General features: G+C 42.3%; 1 protein-coding gene across 5 annotated transcripts in view; it reads left to right on the forward strand.

Moving 5' to 3' along the window:
• Tnrc6c (trinucleotide repeat containing adaptor 6C) overlaps positions 1–21,709 on the forward strand; it is a 78,343-nt gene that overhangs the window by 40,676 nt on the left and 15,958 nt on the right. For 2 of the 5 annotated variants that reach the window (XM_010618484.3, XM_010618487.2), the window contains 8 exons: positions 1,652–1,867; positions 6,065–6,231; positions 10,818–10,898; positions 12,316–12,373; positions 14,230–14,372; positions 16,148–16,297; positions 17,587–17,733; positions 21,027–21,146. In XM_010618484.3, the coding sequence (XP_010616786.1) occupies positions 1,652–1,867; positions 6,065–6,231; positions 10,818–10,898; positions 12,316–12,373; positions 14,230–14,372; positions 16,148–16,297; positions 17,587–17,733; positions 21,027–21,146 (1,082 nt within the window). The remainder of the gene's footprint in view (positions 1–1,651; positions 1,868–6,064; positions 6,232–10,817; positions 10,899–12,315; positions 12,374–14,229; positions 14,373–16,147; positions 16,298–17,586; positions 17,734–21,026; positions 21,147–21,709) is intronic. The other 3 variants (XM_010618485.3, XM_010618486.3, XM_033767524.1) reach the window with 3 other exon arrangements.

Raw genomic sequence — 21,709 nt, forward strand, 5'->3', positions numbered from 1 at the left:
TTTTTTTTTTTTTTTTTTTTTTTTTTTTTTTTTTTTTTTTTTTTTTTTGGTACCAGGGATTGAGCTTAGACCTTGCACTTGCAAGGCAGGCAGCAGAACCACTGAGCTAAATCCCCGGCCCTCATTTTCAAATTTTTAATATGAGTGTTTTAACTGAAAGTAGAAATTTGTTTTACCTCATCAACCAACTTTAAAATAACTAAAAAGATAACCAGATTCATTCTAGCACTAAATGATGAACAGTAGAAATTGTTTTAATGTTACATATTTAAAATTATTTCTTACTGAAAATACTTGTTTTGCACCAAAATTATATGATATACAGTATCCCAATTTATAGAGTTTTTTTCTACAGTCTGTGGACTATCAGTGCACATATCCTGAGGTTTACCCACAGTTTGGTATTTATTGTATGTATAATAGTCTTGCCAGAGATCAATTTAAAGTGGAAAGATTGGGGCCGGGCTTTGCTCAGTGGTGCTGCCGCCTGCCTTGCAAGCACAACATCCTGAGTTTGACCCCCAGTACCGTAAACTAAGAAGTGGAAAGATTGTTTTCTTGATTTTTGAGTGAGCAAGTTTTCTCCCATTTATGTCTAAGATTTTGAAAGATTAAGCTTGCAAATCATTTGTCTTCTTCATAAAATACTTTTTTCTGCTTTAAAACAAAATTTTTAAATTGGTATAAAAAAGCAATTAACTGTAATTACCATAGTCTTCATATTTATTCTTAGATTTGACTTAGTTATATAACCCTGTAAAAAAGTTTATAGTAACATCTCTCAAAAGAGATAGAAGTATAGGAATGACAAATTCTAGGTGAATTTACTGTTGAGTTATCTACAATAAATCAGTTTTATCATAGCTGATTGGTCTTTAGCAATACTTACTTTTTGGCTTACCAAAGCATCTATAATTTTTATCAGCTATGTTCACTTCCCAGATTTAATTTTGTCCCTTCAGTTTGAAAAACTACTTTCCCCAATATATGTTTGGGATAGCTCCCGTATTATTGATAGCATTTGCATAACCTGTTGCTTCAGCGTAGACTCAGTTTGTAATTTAAAATGATCCATTCGCTTCTTGGCCTTTTGGCTAAGACCAAATGTAAAATGATCCATAGATTGCATGTCTTTTTGTCATTCATCAATATTATCCTAATAAAGGGTAAAGTCCACCAAGGGAACTGATTTCATGCTACCTTTAGTAAGAAAATTAATAGATTTCATATACCCTTGTTGAGACCAAATAATTTAAAACTTACATTAACTATTTACATATTATTCCACAAGCTTTTACTTGCAGACAGAGTCCAGTGCTTTCTCATCTGGTTACTACTTGAAATACTCACATTTCCTCTCTGAAATAATATATCTCCATGAAAATTGCAGTTGATAAGAGCTGTCACAGTGGCTGTCAGCAAGTCAAGTGAGCTCCTTGCAGATACTGAATGACTACCATTTGAGCTGATTTTGAAAGCTGAATCACATTTACTTTTTCCCTGTTTCTTTTCTTTTTTCTTTTTTTCTTTTTGAGTACCAGGGATCAAACTCAGGACCTTATGCTTGCGAGGCAGGTACAGTACCACTGAGCTAAATCCCTAGCCCTTCCTGTTTCACTTTTATTGTTTCCTCTCTCTGGCTCCTTTGCAGTTTCATCAGGCTGGGGAGAGATGCCTAATGTCCACTCAAAGGCTGAAAATGCGTGGGGAGAGCCGTCCTCCCCATCCACCCTGGTTGATAACGGCACAGCAGCATGGGGGAAGCCACCCAGCAGTGGCAGCGGGTGGGGAGATCACCCTGCTGAGCCAGCAGTGACCTTTGGAAGAGCTGGTGCACCCACTGCCACCCCAGCCCTGTGCAAACCAGGTGAGCTGAATATCCTGCACACCCTGATCTGTGTTAGATTTCCCTTGCCTTAAGATAAGTGCCACATAAAATAGCAGCCTCCATTTTAAAATAGGACTTCTCCCAAAAAAGGACAGGCTTCTTCTTCCTATGTGCCTCTTCTCCCGCCAAAAGAGTAACCTGATACTTGCTACCTCCTAGCAGCTAGTGATGTCACAAGCCCCTCCTAGTGATGTCACAGGCTCCTCCAATCAAGATCTTAATACTACATCACTCAGTCCCACCCCAGCTCCTATAAGTCCCACCCTAGTCCATAAAAGAAGTTCCCTGTTCAGTCGGCCATGCTGCTTTTCTTTTATTAGGAGATAGCTTGTCAGATCCTCCCATAATAAAGGCTTATTGTAGTCCTGGTCTAGTCCTGCTTTTCGGCTCTTTTACCTAACAGTCTGGTCATTTAGAAGTGGTTCAGAGGATTTCAGGGGGGTCCTTTTCATTTAATTTTAGAGCAAATTTTTATGTTAAACTATCTCACTTTTATTTTATTTGATATTGGCAATTGTTGTTTTGCTCTGTTCTGTTCTGTTGGGTTTTTGAGACAGGGCCTTGCTACATAGTTCAGGCCGGCCTTGAACTATATGTCGCTCAGGCTGCCCTCCAGTTTAGGATGATCCTCCTCCCTCAGCCTCCTGAATGTTAGTACTGGGCCTTGTGGGCCTCATGAATGCTAAATGTGTACTTTACCATGAAGCTACCCCAAGCTATTGTTGAATTTTAAAAATTAAATTTTTAGGACATTTTTTCTTTGTGTACACTTTAAGACTAACTTTAAGCCAAAACTATAACAAAATACTTCCATGTCTTATACATGAACACAAAAAGATTTTAGTAGGAATTCGTGCCCTCCTTTTAAAAATAAATACAACTGCCAGGGATTAACTCAGTGGTCCCACCACCTGCCTCAAAAGCGCAAGGTCCCAAGTTCAATCCCCAGTACCAAAAAAGAAAAAAAGAATTACAAGAATAAAAGCAATTAAGCATACATGTTTGGTACTACTACAGGTTCAGCGTTCCCAGTCTGAAAATCCCAAATCCAAAACGCTCCAAGTGACACCACATGTTGAAAATTCTACACCTAACCTCATGTGTCACGTCACAGTCTGAGTACAGGAACACTAGCAGTACTGTGTTGCCCAGTGTAGTGCATGGGCCTGAAGTCCCAGCACTGTAGGAGGGTGAGGTAATAGGATCAAGAGTTTGAGCCTAGCCTGACTGACAGCAAGATCCTGTCTCAAAATTTAAAAAATAAAATGGGCTGGGGATTTAGCTCAGTGCAGAAGCCCTAGGTGCAATTCCTAGTACTGATTTGATGGGGGTTGGGGGGTACTGGGGATCGAATTTGGGTCCTTGCACTTGCAAGGCAGGAGGTAGAATCACTGAGCTAAATCCCTGGCCCCGCAATTCCTGGTACTGAAAAAAAAAAAAAAAAAAAAGGATTATGTAAAATTACCCTCCAAGCCAGGTGTGATAATACACACGTAATTCTAGCTGCTGCAGGGACTAAAGAGGATCAAAAGTTGAATCAGTCTGGGTAACTTAAATGAGACCATGTGTCAAAATTAAAATTAAGGGCTGGGGATTTAGCTCAGTGGTTCCTCCACCTGCCTTGCAAGTTCACGGACCGGGATTCGATCCCCGGTACCAAAATTAAATATGGTAGGGGTATAGCTCAGTGGTACAACACTTGGTTGGTGCACATAAGGCCCTGGGTTCCATCCCCAGTACCACCAAAGGCAAAACAAAATACCTCTGTATGTTTTGTGTATAAGATAGCTATGAAATAAATGATTTTCATGTTTAAGCTTGGGTCCCGTTCCCAACATATTTCATTATGTATATGTAAATAATACAAAAAAAATTTTAAATCTGAAATGAGAAACACTTCTCATCCCAGGTTGTTTGTTTGTTTGTTTTTCTTCTCTCAGTATTGGGGATCAGACTCTGGACCTTGCGCCTAGGCACCACTGAGCTAAAACTTGGCCTGTTTTGTTTTGCTTTGTTTTTTGAGACAGTGTCTCACTGTGTAGCACAGGCTGGTCTTGAACTCCCTAGGTAGTCCAGGCTGGCCTCAGCCATGCAGCGATCCTCCTACCTCAGCCTCCTGAGTGCTGGGATTGCAGATGTGAAGCACCATTTCTGGCTGGTCCCAGACATTTTCTAAAGAAGTATGCATCCTGCAGTGGACTCAGACCTTTAGCAGTGTTTTGTATCTGCCTCTTTAAATTTATCTTGCCAAACAAGATGGATAAAGCCTATCATTTTTTCCTCTTGAGATTAGTATTTGAAATCATGTACCTATAACAGTTTGGGCACTTTTTGCTTTGCTTTCATTTTATACACAGAATTTCACTTTGGATACTTCATGTTTATGCTTAAAACAACTTGGGAAAAAGAAATCTACCTGGGGGTATAGCTCAGTGGTATGAACTTTCCTACCATATGTAAGGCCAAGTTCAACAGGCAACACTGGAAAAATCTTGAAGAAAGCAAATTGTGTGCCACCCCATTTTCTGGAAGTGTAGTGAGTCTGCCTATACATTCTTACAGATGTCCAGATTATGTTCACTGCATGGAATCCCCATACTGTGTGGGAGTCTTGCAATGTGATACTTGTGATAGTAACATAAATACAACATTTAATTGTTCACGGGGCTGCAGAAGCAGCAGCATCTTCTTGGCAGTCACTAGATACCCTAGAGCTTAAAATGAAACTGTTGACTTTGTTATTTTGCTGAGTGGCTGGTATGTTCCATATACCCATCTCCTGTGCTAGAAATATTTACTGCATTCTCACTGCTTTTTGTTACAAAGTTAAAGGATAAGGGACCTTGTGAGTGTTTAGATTCACATTCCATTTGAAGGCAGTATATTCTATTGTATAATCTGTCCTGGAGGTCTGTTTACATGCCTGTGTTGTAAACATTTCCATCAGTTTAAAGACCTTAGCTGACTACTGTCACCTATTTGACTTTCTAGTTCTCCCGAGAAGTGAAAATTTGAAGTAGCTTTGACACCAAAAGTCACTTTGCCTTTTGCAAAGGGAGGAAGAAGTAGAAATTCAGTAGCCAGTTTGAGTTTCCTCTGCCTGGACCTCTGTCCTGCAATTGTGGAGGTCTCCTAGGTGCTTGTGAGAAATACAGGTGGCTGGGCCTACCCTACACCTGCCGCATATCACAGGTCCCCACCAGCCCTCACCTGAGGCAAAATGTGAGCAGCCCTGACCCATGTGACATAGTGCCCACAGTTTTACACCAGGATGTGACTAACAACTACATGGAAGACAGGGTCATTTCTCAAGAATCTACTTTTGAGTGGCCTTTTTTGTTTATTGTTTCTGTTTTAGATATTTGGTTTTAACATTTTTTTAGTTAAGTTTATTGGTACATTTTAGTTTTATAATACAGTTACATTTATCATCGGGAACTTGTACCTTTATGTGATATATCTTGGTTCTTTTTTTTTTTTCCCCCCTTTGGGTTTTTTTTTTTTTTTTTTTTTCCCCCCTTTGGGTTTTTTTTTTTTTTTTTTTTTCCCCCCTTTGGGTTTTTTTTTTTTTTTTTTTTTCCCCCCTTTGGGTTTTTTTTTTTTTTTTTTTTTCCCCCCTTTGGGTTTTTTTTTTTTTTTTTTTTTCCCCCCTTTGGGTTTTTTTTTTTTTTTTTTTTTCCCCCCTTTGGGTTTTTTTTTTTTTTTTTTTTTGGTACTGGGGATTGAACTCGGGTCCTTGCACTTGCAAGGCAGGCCACCGAACTGCTGAGCTAAATCCCTGGCCATTGGTTCTTATTTTTTTCCCCATTCCCCTGCCCTCCCTTCAATCCCTCCATCCCTCCCTATTTATAGAGACTTTGTTTCAGTCCAGGCAAAGATGACTACACAGGAATTACTTTTAGAATGTCTGGGTTTCAAATTGACCTGTAAATTGGTTAAGGAAGTTTGCAATAGCATACAACAAACACCTGGAGTTTGAAGGAAAAAATGTACACATATACACTGTACATGTCTGGTAGGAGAAATTCAGTTCTTAGGTCTGGGGAACATAAAGAACAAAGTGGCAAATTACACTACATGAATTTTCCCCTACACACCCTAAATCATGTAATAGCAAAGCATTCTGCACCTTAGGAATAATAAATTGGCTTAAGTTTCTGTTTCCTCTCTTTCTAGCTTCCAAATCTATGCAAGAAGGCTGGGGCAGCGGTGGGGATGAAATGAACCTGGGCACCAGCCAGTGGGAGGATGAGGAAGGGGATATGTGGAATAATGCTGCTTCCCAAGAAAGCGGCTCCTCCTGTGGCTCCTGGAGCAATGCCCCAAAGAAAGGACTTCAGAAGGTAAGCATGACACTCCTACAGGAAGAAACTTCCAGAGCCAGTGGCTTAATGGTGGCATCTCCAGTGCAGGGTGGAAAGCTGCACCTGAGGTTTCCAGGGTGCAGCTTGGATCTTTAGATGTCCTTGTTAGAGACTCTTTCAGGGATCAGCAAGGTCAAAGCTGTTTCTGTGATACTAAGACTTTATCTTTTCCAGAAAGTTCTTACCCTGGTGTAGGGTGTTAATTTAGTCAGTTTTCCATCGCTGTAACAAAATCAGCTTATAGCAAAGAAATCAACTTCTAAAGAGGAGAGGTTTATTTTGCATCACAGTTTCAGTTTTTAGTCCGTGACTAATAGATCTTACTCCTTGCTCTACCATGTGGTAGAGCAAAACTGCTCATCCCATGGCCAGGAAGTTAAAAGAGAAAGCAGGAACAGCTGGGATCCCATTGCCACCACTGAGGGCCTGACCCCATGACCCAAATACCAGATTGTCTACTTCACCTTTTCACATTCACAACAGGGCTATAATTCATAATTCATATGTCTCCTGCCAGCTGGTTCCAATTTGAATTAGGGCCTTCCTGCCACCTTGAAACACCAGTTGTCCATACGTAACTGTCCCATCGGGCAGCTTGTACCACTTCTCAGGGGGTCTCTGATTACAGCAATGCAAAGAAAAGTTGATTTAGCAGGCCAGATCTCATCACATTACAGTTCCTTAAGGACAACATTAAAATGGTATAAAACATTATAATATAGCTAATTTGTGGTATAGCAGTTATAAATGCATATTATATGCATCAGCAGTGGGGTACTTGTAAGACTTCCATGTTGAAATTTTGAGAATTATTGATAAAACTATTCATGGATGTAAGTTTATTTTAATGAAATGTTTGTTGATTACTATAATTTTAATTGGTATGATAGTATTAATTTTTACATTCAAGCAACTAACTAGATTCAGTCCATTTATAGACTTTTTGTTAATTTCATTAGTATAAAGACCAATAAAAGTGATTAGATCCATTTGTACTGCTCGTGGTTCAAGCCAGCAGGACGTCTTAAAGGAATATAACCTCCTAGCAGTGCCATTCCAAGGAACAGCCTTCAACACATGGGCTTTTGGGGACACATAAGCCATCACAAATGGAGCTGTCCAGAGTTGTCATGATTACATAGAGTGTATGCAGAAACACACCCGAGAAACCAGTCAGTGCTTAATGCCAGGCATTAAAGATGTGCAAAAAAGGCGAAATAGTGTCATTCTTCTCAAAGAATGTGTTTTAGTAAGTAAGTTTATTTTCTTTTAAATAAGTTATTTATGTTAACATGTAATGAATTTGTATTTCTGTTTTTAATAATGTTAACATAATTTTTAAGTGTATCAGTTTTAACTTCAAATGTAGTAAGATGCAATAGATACAACTCTTTTATAAACAAAAATTCTTTGGGATCCTTAATTCTAGAGTGTACTGAGATCCTGAGACCAAAACATTTGAGAACTGCAGAGGTGACCACTAAGTAAACAGGCAGCCATCTGAAAGAAATTGAGATCCACAACCCACTATATCCCAGGATAAATTCCAAGTACATTACAAATTTAAATATGAAAAATAAAATCGTGGAAGAAGTCAGGCATGGTGGTACATACCTATAATCCCAGCACTGGAGAAGCTGAGGCAGGAAGATTGCTGTGAGATTGATGCCAGTCTGGGCTACATAGTGAGTTCAAGATCATCCTGAGCTACATAGAGATCCTATGTCAAAAAAACCGAAAAGTAAACAAACAAATAAATAAATGATTACAGTTAGAGGGACCATCCTAGCCATGACTAAAATCTAAAAGCTATTTTTTAAGTTTTAGATTAGAAAAAATAATTTAGATTAGAACAGTAAACATAGAAACTATATATGAGAGAAAATACCCTAATCTAAATCAAAGGACAAATAGCAAACTGGAAAAAATACTTGTTACAAAGGATTGATCTCTGTGATACAGAGAAAAGACCTAGAAACTGATTTTTTTTTAATTAGCCAGTAACTCAATAGAAAAAATGAGCAAAGAAAGTGAATAGTCAATGATCCATAGAAAGGAAATTAGATAGCTTTTAGCATACAAAAGAATAGCTGCTCTGACTATGGAAAGAGAATTGAAGCTGGGTGTATGACAGCACTCTAGGAGGCTATGATATAGAAAGATTCCAAGTTTGAACCCAGCCTAGGCAACTTAGTAACATAGTGAAACCATCTCAAAATAAAAAACATCTGAGGATGTAGCTCAGTAAGAAGGCCCTGGTTCAGTCCCCACCACCACAGAAAGAAAAGGAGAAAGAGAATTAAATTTAAAACAATACTGCGAGATGCCATTTTTCATCTCTTACTTTAGCAGAAATCCAGAAGTTTAGTGAACACACTCTGGGGGCTCAGGATGTGACTCAGTGGCCTGGGATTCAGTCCCCAGCACCAAAAAATAAAATACTAATAAACACATTCTGTTCTCAAAGCTAGTACTTTTTTCATTGCCAGAAGGAATGTGAATTAGCATAATCCAGAAGGTGGGCTGTGTGGTGTTACCTGTGAAAATAACCACAGAGGTTTCCACTCATTCTGTTACAGCATTTTTTTAGTAATAAAATGAAAATAAATGTGCATTGATGAGGTATCTGGGTAAATTATGCCACATCCATCATATGGGAGACTAAATATTTTTTAAAGAAAATTCTATATTGATATGAAAAGATCAACAAAATAGCTGACATAGTGACACACATCCGTAATCCCAGCATGCAGAAGGCTCAGGCAGGAGGATTGCCACAAGCTCAAGGCCAGCTTGGGCTATATAGTCAGTTAAAGGTCAGCCTGAACTGCATAGCAAGACGCTGACTCAAAAAACAAATAAACAAAATCAACAAAATATATTGTTAAATGAAGACACAAGGAATAGAAATGCATGTAGCACACCGGCAACTTCAGGTACATCCAACAGCTTCTGTAGACTATTCTCAGTTCTCTAGGAGGAAGATTAGACTCCACTAAGGAGAACAGGAACCTTTTAGAGAGAACAGGAACCGCGCACGTAAGGTGGCGTGGAGAGGAGTCTCTTCTTGCACCTTGTCCTATTGTACCACGTGAATATTTTGCTACCCAAAAAAGAAATAAGAAAAAAAAAGAGAAAAGAAATTAGAAAAGTATTCAATAAGTAGTAAGTAGAAACTAGAAACTAAAATTGGACTTCCCATTCATAAGGAGAAAAGGCTGCAGGCATCAAAAGTCTTTACAGGGCCAGGGATTTAGCTCAGTGGTTCTGCCACCTGCCTCGTGAGCACAAGGACCTGAGTTCTATCCCCAGTATCAAAAAAAAAAAAAAAAAAAAAAAAGCCATACATTTGTTTTGGCAAGTAATCCAATCACAGTGAGACAAGAAATATTAAATTAGCAAATTAAAATAATACGATTTTGAGGCTGGGGGTGTAGCTCAGAGGCACAGTGCCTGCCTGGCAAATGAGAGGCCTTGAGTTTGAGTCCCAGTACCAAAAACAAAATATGACTTTGGCTAATCTGGCTATGGCAGCAGACTATTGATTAAAACAACCTCCAAATAGCTACTTCCTTGGGGATAGAAAGCCTGTGAGTTTGTGTTGATTTTGGGGGGAAAAACCAGGTATTGACCTTAGGACCTTGTGCTTGTGAGGCAGCCGTGGCACCACTGAGCTAAATCCCCCACTCCTAGTTTTTATAGCTCTGTGTGCTCCACTGACTAGTTAAAGTGGGTTTAATTTCTAAAGGGAGGAAGGAGCATATTCATGGTGGTGTGTGTCTATGTATATCTGTATTTAGAGACACCATCTTGCTGTGTTGCCCAGACTGGCCTCATTCTCCTGGGATCAAGTGGTCCTCCTACCTCAGTGTGTGTGAGCATATGTGTGTGTGTGTGTGTGTGATTGTATCCGTAGAGCCTTTGCTATTGCATAATTGCTCATCTGACTCATGGTACCCTTTGCCCTTCCTGGGCTGTTCTCCTGTAGTCTGCCTTCCCCACATTTCTCTTCTTCTTTTCCTGCGAACATTCTCCTGCCTACTCCTTTCCTCTCACCTGAGTGCCATAAGCAGTGAATACTTAACAAAATTAATGGGTTTGTTCTACCTTTCCTTTGTTGCCCTTTTTATCAGAAGGATAAAATAATTTTATCCTGTATTTTATATTGTTTAGAATAAAGCTTATACAAGGGGAAAAAAAACATGTAATTTTTAGCAGATGTCACATAGCCCCAGGTTGAAGGGAGTGTTCTTGTGATTATTGGATAAGGGAAATAGTGTATATTTATGGTGAGTCAAATTAATTCTCTGGGAAAGGGAAACAATTGCCCTGCTTTTGTGAGTCCATAAGGTACGTACCTTAACCAGCATGCATGCACACCTACAGTGTCCTGTGATGTTAGCCCCAAGATACTGCCAAGGACACTGTGGAGCCCAGCACGATTCACCATGATGCAGAAGACTCTGTGACTTTTAAAGCGCCGTAAATGTCAGCACTCTCATTTCTGAGGGAAATGCACTGAAATGTAACTTGTGGCCTTTTCTTCTGCCCTGGCTTTATTCTAGGGCATGAAGATGTCTGGCAAGCAGGACGAGGCCTGGATCATGAGCCGGCTGATCAAACAACTCACAGACATGGGCTTCCCGGTGACTGGTGCCTTACTACTACCTCCCACATATCCTAAGCAAACAGTCCTACTTGTTTACTATCAGTGTTTGATGTTTATGACAAGGTGGGAAGGCTTTGTGAGGAATGATATGGAACTAATTCATTAGCTTTTAAGTCCCCTTTGGCTTAGAAAGTTAGGCTGAGTGGTTACTGCATTGAACTACAGCAAAGATTCAATTTCTATTTAGAAAGGGATGAGAACCTTGTCCAAGAATAAAACTGTGTGATTCGTAATTTCCATAGGTTTATTTCATTAATTTATGCAATAGATTGATCCCAGGTAGAAGATCATGAGAAAATACTTGGTATAATGTACTAAAGTGTCATATGCCAAAAAAGCATCCTAACCAAGGCTATTTAGCTGTGCAGAAAGACTTTGGAGCACGGGGTGGTCCCCAGAATGCTACTGTGTTCTAGTCCTATGATTGGCAGACAGGTCCCAAGCCCAAAGGCTGGTAACCATGTTCACCATGTGGTCCCATTAAGTGTCTGCTTTCCAAGTCCAGGTTCACATGAGTAATCCTCTTCTGATCGTGGTGGGTGTCCCTGAAAGAAGGGACTCAGAATGGCCTTGGATTCCTCACACTGGGTGCTCTCTCGGGGAAGGGTCCACCCTCTCCCTGGTTGGTGTGACTGATCGACCTGAAGGGACCAGGAGACATGGGCATCACAGAGCTTCCTGGTTGCTGGCACATGAAGATGAGAGAAAATTATCAACAGGAACCTTCTTGCACTTTTTCTTTTTCTTGAAGAAAAGTTTGTATGATAGAGCCCAGAGCCTTGACTCTGCCAGTGACTTTGACACTCAAGCTGGAGGTCAGTCACTAAATTATAAATATTTTGCATTTAAAAGACATTATTTCTTTTTTGTTTGTTTTTGGAGACAGAGTCTCACTATGTAGTTGAGACTGACCTGGAACTCCCTATGTAGCCCAGGCTGGTCTCCAACTCAGAGATCCTCCTGCCTCAGCCTCCTGAGTGCTGGGATTACAGGCGTGAGCCGCCACACCCAGTTTAAAAGACATTATTTCTAACCTCCATGGTGGAGAAAAGCATTACCAGTTCCAAAACCTAATAGCAAGTCAGTAGTGATTAAGCTGTTTACAGATGTGAGGGCGATCTGGCTGTGACATCTGTCACCCCATTGATTGCCAGGGTTGATTCTACTGATCTGGCTGGCTAAGTGGGTGTCCCCTTCCTCCCTCTCTGCTCCATGTGCTGCACTCTTAGTGGAAGAGGGCAACCACCCCCATAGAGAACTGTTTCCTCTGTCAAGGGTATAAAAGTAGCTGCACTCCCTGCTAGAACCTCCAAACAAGCCCTCAAGCTGTTTACCAGCTAAACTGTGATGTTCACCTGTGTGCCCACTAATGAGGATTCTGCTTTGCTCCACAGAGAGAGCCTGCTGAAGAGGCCTTGAAGAGCAACAATATGAACCTTGACCAGGCCATGAGTAAGTGACAGGGCACATGTAGAGCACTGTTTCACCAGGTTCCTCGCCCAACTTTTGCCTTACAGGAGCAACCACAGGATAGGCACTGACCACATAGCCAGTTACTCAGGCAGGTGGACTCAAGACGAATGCTGTACTTGAAGTATATTTTCTTTCTTCATTTTTGCTAGTTCTTCAACACATTGGTGGAATGTGTCCACCTGTTTTGAGGGGAAGTAATAATGGTGTTTGGAAACTGGTGTTGGGGCCTCACATCAGACCTCTTTGGGTCCCGATGGAGGACACTCCTCAATCCTTGGCCCCTCAGAGGCAGTCCAGGGGCGGTGGAGGTGCCAGTGTGCAGCTGAGGACATTCTCTTGCTGGGAGATTGACTGCTGTTGGAATAAGCAACCTCCTAGTGGAACTGCTTTAAATAAATAAATAGGGCCAGGGATGTAGCTCAGTGGCACAGCACCTGCCTGGCAAGCGCAAGGCCCTGAGTTTGATTCCTGGTTCATACATACAAACATACAAACAAATATACATACATAAAATTATTTCAGGTATTTGTAAAATGCAGTCTCTTCTCCATATTCTTGGTAATTATATCCTGTGAAACCGCTGCACACACTGAATTAGCAAATACTGAACTCCTGCTGGGGAAACATGGGGGAGGTTCCTCTGCACACATTTTTATCTACTGACTGTTCAGAGCCTTATTTTGTTTCTGTTTTAAAATACCCTATTTAATCAGTCATCTCAGGAATCCACAAATCTAGCTAGCGGCCTTTGCATCTCTTCCATAGCTTGTCCACGCTGTTATGGGTGTCACATTAGCCCTTCCCAAATGATTTCCTCTTCCTTTTGCTAGGTGAACTATGTCTGCTTCATTGACATTCACCTCCCAGCCCACAGCGCTGAAGGAAGCTTCTTAGGACACATTTTCCCTGAAAAGCACAGCTCACCTTTCTTGTACTTAGGAAGACTAGACAGTCTGCAGCCCTATGTGGGGGAACATTTTTAATGCCAGAGTCACCAACAGAATGTACAGAATTAAGAAAAATGTGGTACTAAGTGGCCCACAAAAAGGACACTTGGCCCTGTGAGATCGGAAACAAGAAGGCAGAGCATTACTTTGTTGGACCTGAACTGGATGTGAGAATACAGGTGACTCATCTCCCAGTCTGTGCGTGTCCACAAACAACCACAAAAATACTATAATATTTATGAATCTTTGAGTTACAAATAAATTTCACTGAGTAGGCACATTTTCAGGTATAGACTCCATGAATTAGAGATAGCTGGTATAATCACGTAGAGTGCCACAACATGTGTGTGGTTCATACACCAGGAAACATCAGCATGAGCTGAAGCAGTGATTCCAACTTCTCAGATTGTAAAATAGTGCAAAGGTTAAATGGACCTAAAAGTACTACTGGTAACTAGATTAGAAGACCCATGAGGACAGAATCGGTGTCTGTTACCACTCAGTATATGTATGGGAAGTGATGGTCAGGAGGTGGGAGAAGAGCTGCCCAGGTTCAGTCATCAGAAAGGGAAAGACCCTGAGATACGATGGGTGGAGGGAGGAAGCAAGCGCATGGGGGCCCCGTGAAACAGGGCTCATCCCAGGGGCCAGTGGAGGCCAGTGTAGCCACAGTGGAGAGGATCAGGGACAGGGCAAGGCAGACAGGGCACAGTCCAGGTGTTGAGGCCAGACGAGCATGCAGCAAGGCGCTAAGCAGATGTGCTCTGGTTACACCCCTGCCTTTCTGCAGGGGTAAAGGTCGTCTTCCTCCCTGCGGCTATCGCCAGGGCTATCCTCTGCAGCACAGATAACCGTGCTTAATTTTTGTGCTGCTTTCATTGTGCCCAGGCGCTCTGCTGGAAAAGAAGGTGGACATGGACAAGCGTGGATTGGGAGTGACCGACTATAATGGAATGGTCACCAAACCCCTCAGCTGCCGCCCACCAATCTCCAAAGAGTCTTCCATGGACCGCCCCACCTTTCTTGACAAGGTACGAATGTAGGCAGTTCTTTTGTTTTTTTAGCAAGAGATGTTTTCATTTTTACTGTGCCCTTGTTGTAAGTCAGGTTAAAAACTTGCTGGACGGTGTATTTAAGCGACTTTTACCTATTTTTTTTTATGATGGGGGGAGACATCTATGTGAATGTTAAAGAGATGATGCATTTCACATGATAATATGGGATAGAAAATGCTGGAATTGAAAACTAATTTTCATTTTTATTGTGTGAACGTGACCGGTATCTGCTTCAATTTGCCCAGTAGACGAGGACTGTCAAATTTCTGTTTTGCTATCTGATTTTATTTTTTTATTTATTTACTTTTTTGGTACCGGGGATCAAAGTTGGGACCTTGTGCTCATGAGGCAGGCAGCAGAACCACTGAGCTAAATCCCTGGCCCCTGCTATCTGATTTTAAATTCACAGATTTTCCATTTGGAAATATGCTGCATGTTTCACATCAGAAAAAGGGAAGTAGTGGAGTATGGGTACTTGCACCTGGCTGCCTTCCCGCCATAGTGTCTTGGGAAGTTCCCTGGATGCTTAGGAACCAGACAGAGTTCAGTTCTAGCGTTGTCAGGGACTTGTGTCTTCCTCCAGACTGATGCAATTACACAGGGGCAGGCATCACATTATATTCAGTCAGAATGCTGAACCCTAAGAAAACAAGATTGAAGCAAAAAGAACAGGTTAAAAAAATAAAGGAGAACTGGTGATGTAGCTCAGTGGCACTGCACCTGCCTGGCAAGCGCAAGGTCCTCAGTTCAGTGCCTGATAACAGAAATAAACAACACCCTTAACATCTCCGAGGGAACATTCTCTCTGTTCTTGCAGCCCTTCCCTACATATTCTGCTTCAGAAAGCTGGGCTATGTGTAATACACTTGAGGCTGAGGCAGGAGCACAGTTTAGGCCATCCTGGGCAATTCAGTGAGAGCCTGTCAAAATAAAAAAGTAAAAGAGGCTGGCAGGGATGTAGCTGAATGGTAGAGTGTCCCTGGGTTCCCAGTACCACAAAAAAATAAATACAAAGCTAGTTGCTGGTAGCCCAGGAGCATCCACTAAAAAATTGTTATTCGTCTAAAATTCTACATTAACTTGACATGTTATATTTTTATTTGTTAAATCTGGGAATCCTAAGTGTGGGGCCCTGACCTGTTTGTTTCCTTACCTTCAAAATGTGGAATAAGACCTCAGGCTGGTTGTACTATTAGATGCGATAAATTTGCAGAAGTGTTGGCACATACAGTGGCCACAGTAAATCTTGGAAGAAAATTGAATGGGATTCTGTCTGTTTCATAACTACCTTCTTGTTAAACTCTGTGAAACTGCCGAACATGTAGGTCGAAAACAAGTAAATGTCAGAATTCAGCTTCCTGTATACCTAAGAGCTTTAGTCATCACCTCTCATAAAGAACCTGTATATTTGAAAATGGTTATAAAGCCTTCTCCAAATAAGACCTAGCTCACACTTTTGCTCTCTTCTCCTTACTCTATCCAGAGAGGCAATAGTGTCTGAGAAAGTACTACAAACTAATGTATATGCTTGTTAAATATTTAAAAAATAAAAACAGTATCCTAATCCTATTTCTCTTTTTCTTTTTCCCCCTCTTCCTTTTACCCATGTTCTCCATTCCCTTGTTATCCACGAGTTTTTGATCTTTTAATTCTTTATCCATCCATACCTCTCTCTTATTTCCTTGGGAAACTTCGGTGCTTTGTCCACTGATGGACACTGCACACAGCTTACCCTTTCTTTTTCCAATCAGGATGGCGGCCTCGTGGAAGAGCCCACGACTTCACCGTTTTTGCCTTCCCCAAGCCTGAAGCTCCCTCTTTCCAACAGTGCACTCCCCAGTCAGGCCCTGGGTGGGATTGCCTCAGGGCTGGGCATGCAAAACTTGAACTCTTCTAGACAGGTAAGGTTGTGGGGAGAGAGCAGGTTGTGGTCTGTTGAATTGCCTCTTAAAAGGTGTGTCAGAGACACTGTCTTATTTTAGGTAATACCTCTATTTTAAAACAGACTAGGGTATGTAAGGGTAGTTGAAAAGAAAATATGTAAGGGGAGTTTCCTTCAGGTGATTTACCAGAGTCAGGAATTAAATAATGCAGGGTGTGATGGCACACACGTATCACCACAGTACTCTGGGAAGCTGAGATTAGGTCTCAAACTGAAGAAAAGTGCAGGCCCAGCCTGGGCAAATTAGTGACTAAGAAAGACCGTGACTCAGAATTTAAAGAAGGGCAGGGGGCCTAGGGATGTAGTAGCTCAGCGGCACAGTGCGCAAGGGCCTGAGTTTTTTGGTACCAAAAAAGAAAAATAAATACTTAAAATAAACGAAGAACCAAGGCTATAGCTCTGTGTTGAAGCCCTGGGTTCAAGCCTCATTACCCTCCCCAAAAAGAATAAAAGTTGTTGAATCTGGCTATACGATAGGAAAAGCTTCAAAGTTTTTTTGGTTTTTGGTTTTTTTGTTTTTGTTTTTGTTTTTGTTTTTTGGTACTGGGGATCAAACTTAGGACCTTGCACTTGCGAGGCAGGCGGCAGCACCATTGAGCTAAATAAATCCCCAGCCCTCGAAGTTATTTTTATATGTCACTAAAATATACTCGAGCTCCTCACGGCACCTTGGTACTAACTTTTAAATGCTGGAGCATTGCCGAGAAGTTTTCAGTTGAGAGAAGACACCACGTGTTCCCCCTTTCCCCAAATACAGAGATGGCCTTTCTCTCAGGGAGGTGCCCAGAGGACCCTTTGGGACAGGTGGAGTCTCTTTGTGAGATGTCTGCCTGCCTGCCTATGGGCCCCCTGAAATGTGATCCCCAGGCAGTGTGCCTGCTGGTGCAGAGCAGGCCTGCTGAGTGGTCTTCTCGGGGACGGGCCCGCATGTGCCTTTGCACTTCTCTTCAAGGAGATGCTGCTTTGGGAGGCTGAATACTCCCTCTGTGCCTGTGTCCCATGAGGTTACCGGCAGGCCTCATCCGCTCCCAGCAGCTCCCAGCTGGCCCTGGGCACCATCCTGGAGCTCTTGGCATTGCTAGCCTGGTGGAGAGTGGTGGGAAGCCTGCATTTCATATGCTCTGCAGAGGCTGGGGACAGTGCAGGGAAGCAGAATCATCCTTGCTTCATGGTTAGAAAACACATCGCCCTCCCCACTCAGCCCATCTCACTGCTGCCTCCCTGACCATCCATTCTGTCTCCCCACAGATCCCGAGTGGCAATCTGGGTATGTTTGGCAATAGCGGAGCAGCACAAACCAGGACCATGCAGCAGCCGCCGCAGCCACCAGTGCAGCCTCTTAACTCCTCCCAGCCCAGCCTCCGTGCTCAAGTGCCTCAGTTTCTATCCCCTCAGGTCAGAACGGTGCCCCAGCTGGAGGCACAGGGGGCACGGGCATGTGGTGGGGACTTGTGCTGCCTCAAAGTCTCTTAAAGTGAGAGCTGAATTAATCCTCATCAAAGAGGAGGGCTTTCCATTTGTAACCTACAGTCATTTTGATCCATCAAGTAGTAAACTGACTCTTCTGCCCTGAGAGATGTCCTCAAAGTCTGCTTCTTGACAGGCTCAGCCACCCAAGCCCAGCAGAGACATCAGGTCGGAGTGACTGACAGGGAGGAGAGCACACAGCACACTTGCTGGCGTGATTCCATCTGCTCTAGCTTGACAAAGCTCAGTGAAGCTGATGGCAGTCCTGCATTACTGGGAGGGAAAGAGGCAGGCCGCGCTGTTGTGAGGGACATGGAGGAAACCGCCCACAACCACCCACAAGTGGGTCATGCTTGTGGGACCACGTGTGGTCACAGACAAGAAGACTTAGGCATTGTGGGTTTGTAGTTTCATCTAGTAGTAGGTCATTTTGCCTGGAGAGATTTGAACAGGAAAAAGGTCAAGTGGAGTTAAAGAAAGGATATTGAGGTTGGAGATGTAGCTCAGTGACACCTCTCCTGCCTCACAAGCACAACATCCTGAGTTCAATCCCTTGTACCAAAAAAAAAAAGCTTTGTTTCCAGGGCTGGGAATGTAGCTCATGGTGTCACACCTGCCTGGGAAGCACAAAGTCCTGAGTTCAACCCTTGGTTCCACCAAAAAAAAAAAAAAAAAAAGAAAGATACTGTTTTACATAGCTCTAAGGGCTCGTGATAGCTGTCTTTTCATGCTAATATTCTACCTTTAGAACATTCCATCATTTTAGGCTGTGGACTGAGTTTTTAATTATACTCTGACAGTCCACTCTTGTAAGAACACTTAATAATGAATTATTTTACATTGATGATGTCTTTGAGCCTGGGCTAACTCCAAGCTCTACCTGATGTATAATTCCAGGGCAGAGGAAGGCTCATAGCCCTGCTTAGGAAGAACAAAAGCATTTTGAAGTCTCCGTCACTGTCTGCCATTCTTCCAGCAGAGGAAAAACTTTCTTCCCTCAGTGACCTCTGTTACCAAAAAGATATTTGAGATTTCTGAGGAACTTATTTTCCTGTTCCAAAAGAGACTATGCTAACCAATGGTGGCAAACCTGTGGTGCACTTTTTTTTTTTTAAGACAAAAGATGTTAATGTCTAAGTAGTTTTTTCTAACTAAAACCTCAGTATTCGGGTTTGATTGCAGTGTTGGCACTCTGTACTAATGACTTTTGGGTTGCAGTTGGGGCACTCATCTCTAAAAGGTTCACCACCAACTGTATCCATCGTCTGTTAGTCCATAAAATTTAAATTTTAGTTTAGTTTGTTGGAATATGGTGACTTTGTTCCTTTGAGCTATTGTAACAAAAGACCTTGGACTGGGTAATTTATCCATTGCTCGTAGTTCTGAAAGCTGGACAGTCTCAGATCAGGGCCCCAGAGGATTTGGTTATGTTTAGTACTGGTGGGCTCAATTCTCATGGAGGGTAATGTCTGTGCACCCTCAAGGGGGCACGGGGTGGACAGGCTCCCTCAGACCTCTTATGCTAAGGGCACTAATCCCCTCCTGAATGTCCCATCTTAATGCTGTTACAGCGAGGATTATGTTTCAGCAGGAATTTGGACACAAACATTCAGCTTGTAGCACATGGGAAGACTGTTGGCACACAGAAGAGGGCAGGATGCATCAGGAGTTTGCTGGAAGTAGCTCTCCCTCCATACTGGTTTGAATCCGTATTTGTTTACAGAGTTGAAAAGTATGGAGCACAGTGGAATAATAGTTAAGTACATTAGTTAGGACACAGTGTAAACTGCTGTAACAGGCCACAGAAGAGAGTGGCTTAACTTAAGAGCGCCCAGCTCTTGTGACAGTCGAGACGGGGTAGTTCACAGCTTACAGGCAGTTCTGCCACAGTTGTTTCCCTACCACAGGAAAGAAGACAAGAAATGCGGGGGCACCTCTTCATGTGGTGGCCGGAGACTTCACGGGCCATTTTCAGTCGTGTCCCAGTGCCCAGAGCCACACCTAATCTGAGGGGCAGAGGCAGAAGACCACAGTTAGTGGACTGTGCAAACTAGCATGTCCAAGAGTCAGTCATCTCTGTGCCATCACACAGTTTTCTTCACATCTTCATTTTACCTATACTATTGCATATTTCTTTGTCTTAAAATTGATTTCTTTCTTTTTTTTTGTACCGGAGATTGAACTCGGGTCCTTGCTCTTGAAAGGCAGCAAGGCAGGCAGTGAAACCACCAAGCTAAATCCCCGGCCCATGAATTATCTTTAAATATATTATTAAATAAAACTTTGTGGGACAGACATGATGGCACACACCTGTAATCCCAGCACTCAGGAGGCTGAAGTAGGATCGAGTTCAAGGCCAGCCTGAACTCTACATAGTGAGACCCTGTCTTAAAAAACACAAACAAGAGCTGGGGATTTAGCTCAGCGGTTCGGTGACCTGCCTTGCAAGCGCAAGGACCTGAGTTCAATCCCCGGTACCAAAAAAAAAAAAAAAAATCTTTGCATGTCTACCATAAGTAGAAAAATCAGTATTTTTCGAATACATGCTAGACCACAATTACAGTAAAAAATGTTCAACTATGTCCACCTGAAATCATCTTGTACACCTGCACTGTGAAGGTATGTCAGACATTTGAACACTGAAACAGCACAGCCAGGCCCTGGTTGGCTTGGAGTAGTGCGTTCCAGTTAGAGACTGCCCTGAGTAGGCAGCAGTGGATATCAGGTCTGCTCTGCGGGGAGGCTAGGGGCAGTGACACCCACTGAGAGTGACCTCTGCTCTCCGCGGTGGCGACAGGTGCACATGCAGGGGAGAAGACTTGCTGTACCTCCTGCTGGTGTCAGCTGTGGTCAGAACAGTCCAAGGACCTGAGAGGTCCGTGTCTCCCTGGTGAGGTGCCAGCCAGTAAGTCTTCCCCACCCTCTGGGCCTCGAGGCTCCACTGGCAGAAGAGGAACGCAGTCACCGATAGAAATGACCTGGACTGCTCAGGTGTGACTTCAGTATCTGGAAGAAGAAATCTCTTCAAAGACTCCCTCCTTCCTCCTCCTTAACATTTCAGTTACTAAGTGTGAAAATGTCTGCAAATGTTCGCACAGCCTTTGAAGCTCAGCCTTGAAACAAATATAATTGTTAATCATTTTGAGTCACAGAAACACTATAGAAACAAAAAATCTTTTAACAGAGATATAATGACTGATTGTATGTTTTATTTTAAACAGGTTCAAGCACAGCTTTTGCAGTTTGCAGCAAAAAACATTGGTCTCAACCCTGCACTATTAACCTCGCCCATTAACCCTCAGCATATGACGATGTTGAACCAGCTCTATCAGCTGCAGCTGGTGAGTGTAAAGTCACCCAGGTTACGAACACACCACTGATAATCCTATTACATTTTTTGCACATCTGGGTGTATTATGAGATTGTTTTAGTAAATTTGAGGGTGCCTAAGGGTATTTTTACTAAGCTTTGTAAAATTTTCAGCTTCTCTGTTAGCAGAAAGCCCATAATTAGGCCTATGTTTTCTTCTGAGTACTCAGCTAATTTCTCACCTGAACCACAGAACACAAAATAGCACAAGTGACTGTTTTTCCAGTTCTCTGAAAGGTGGTGTGCAAAAATACCATTCTGGACAAGTCAGAGTGAAGTTACTGCCTTATATCTAGTGGACACTTTGGAATATAAGAGCTTAATTCTCATACAGACCTCTGGTTGAGAGTGGCCGATGTGACCCAATAATTATTTAAAGCTTTATAATTTAACATTATTGAACTTTTAAATTTCAGTCATACCGCTTTTACCATAAAATGCCATGTCATATTCCTTGACATACTGATTTTGTGTGTGTGTGTGTGTGTGTGTGTGGTGCCAGGGATCAAACTCAGGACCTTGTGCTTGCCAGGCA

Source organism: Fukomys damarensis, unplaced genomic scaffold (assembly GCF_012274545.1).
Source record: "Fukomys damarensis isolate Sample0158 unplaced genomic scaffold, DMR_v1.0_HiC HiC_scaffold_23, whole genome shotgun sequence".
Taxonomy (NCBI): domain Eukaryota; kingdom Metazoa; phylum Chordata; class Mammalia; order Rodentia; family Bathyergidae; genus Fukomys; species Fukomys damarensis.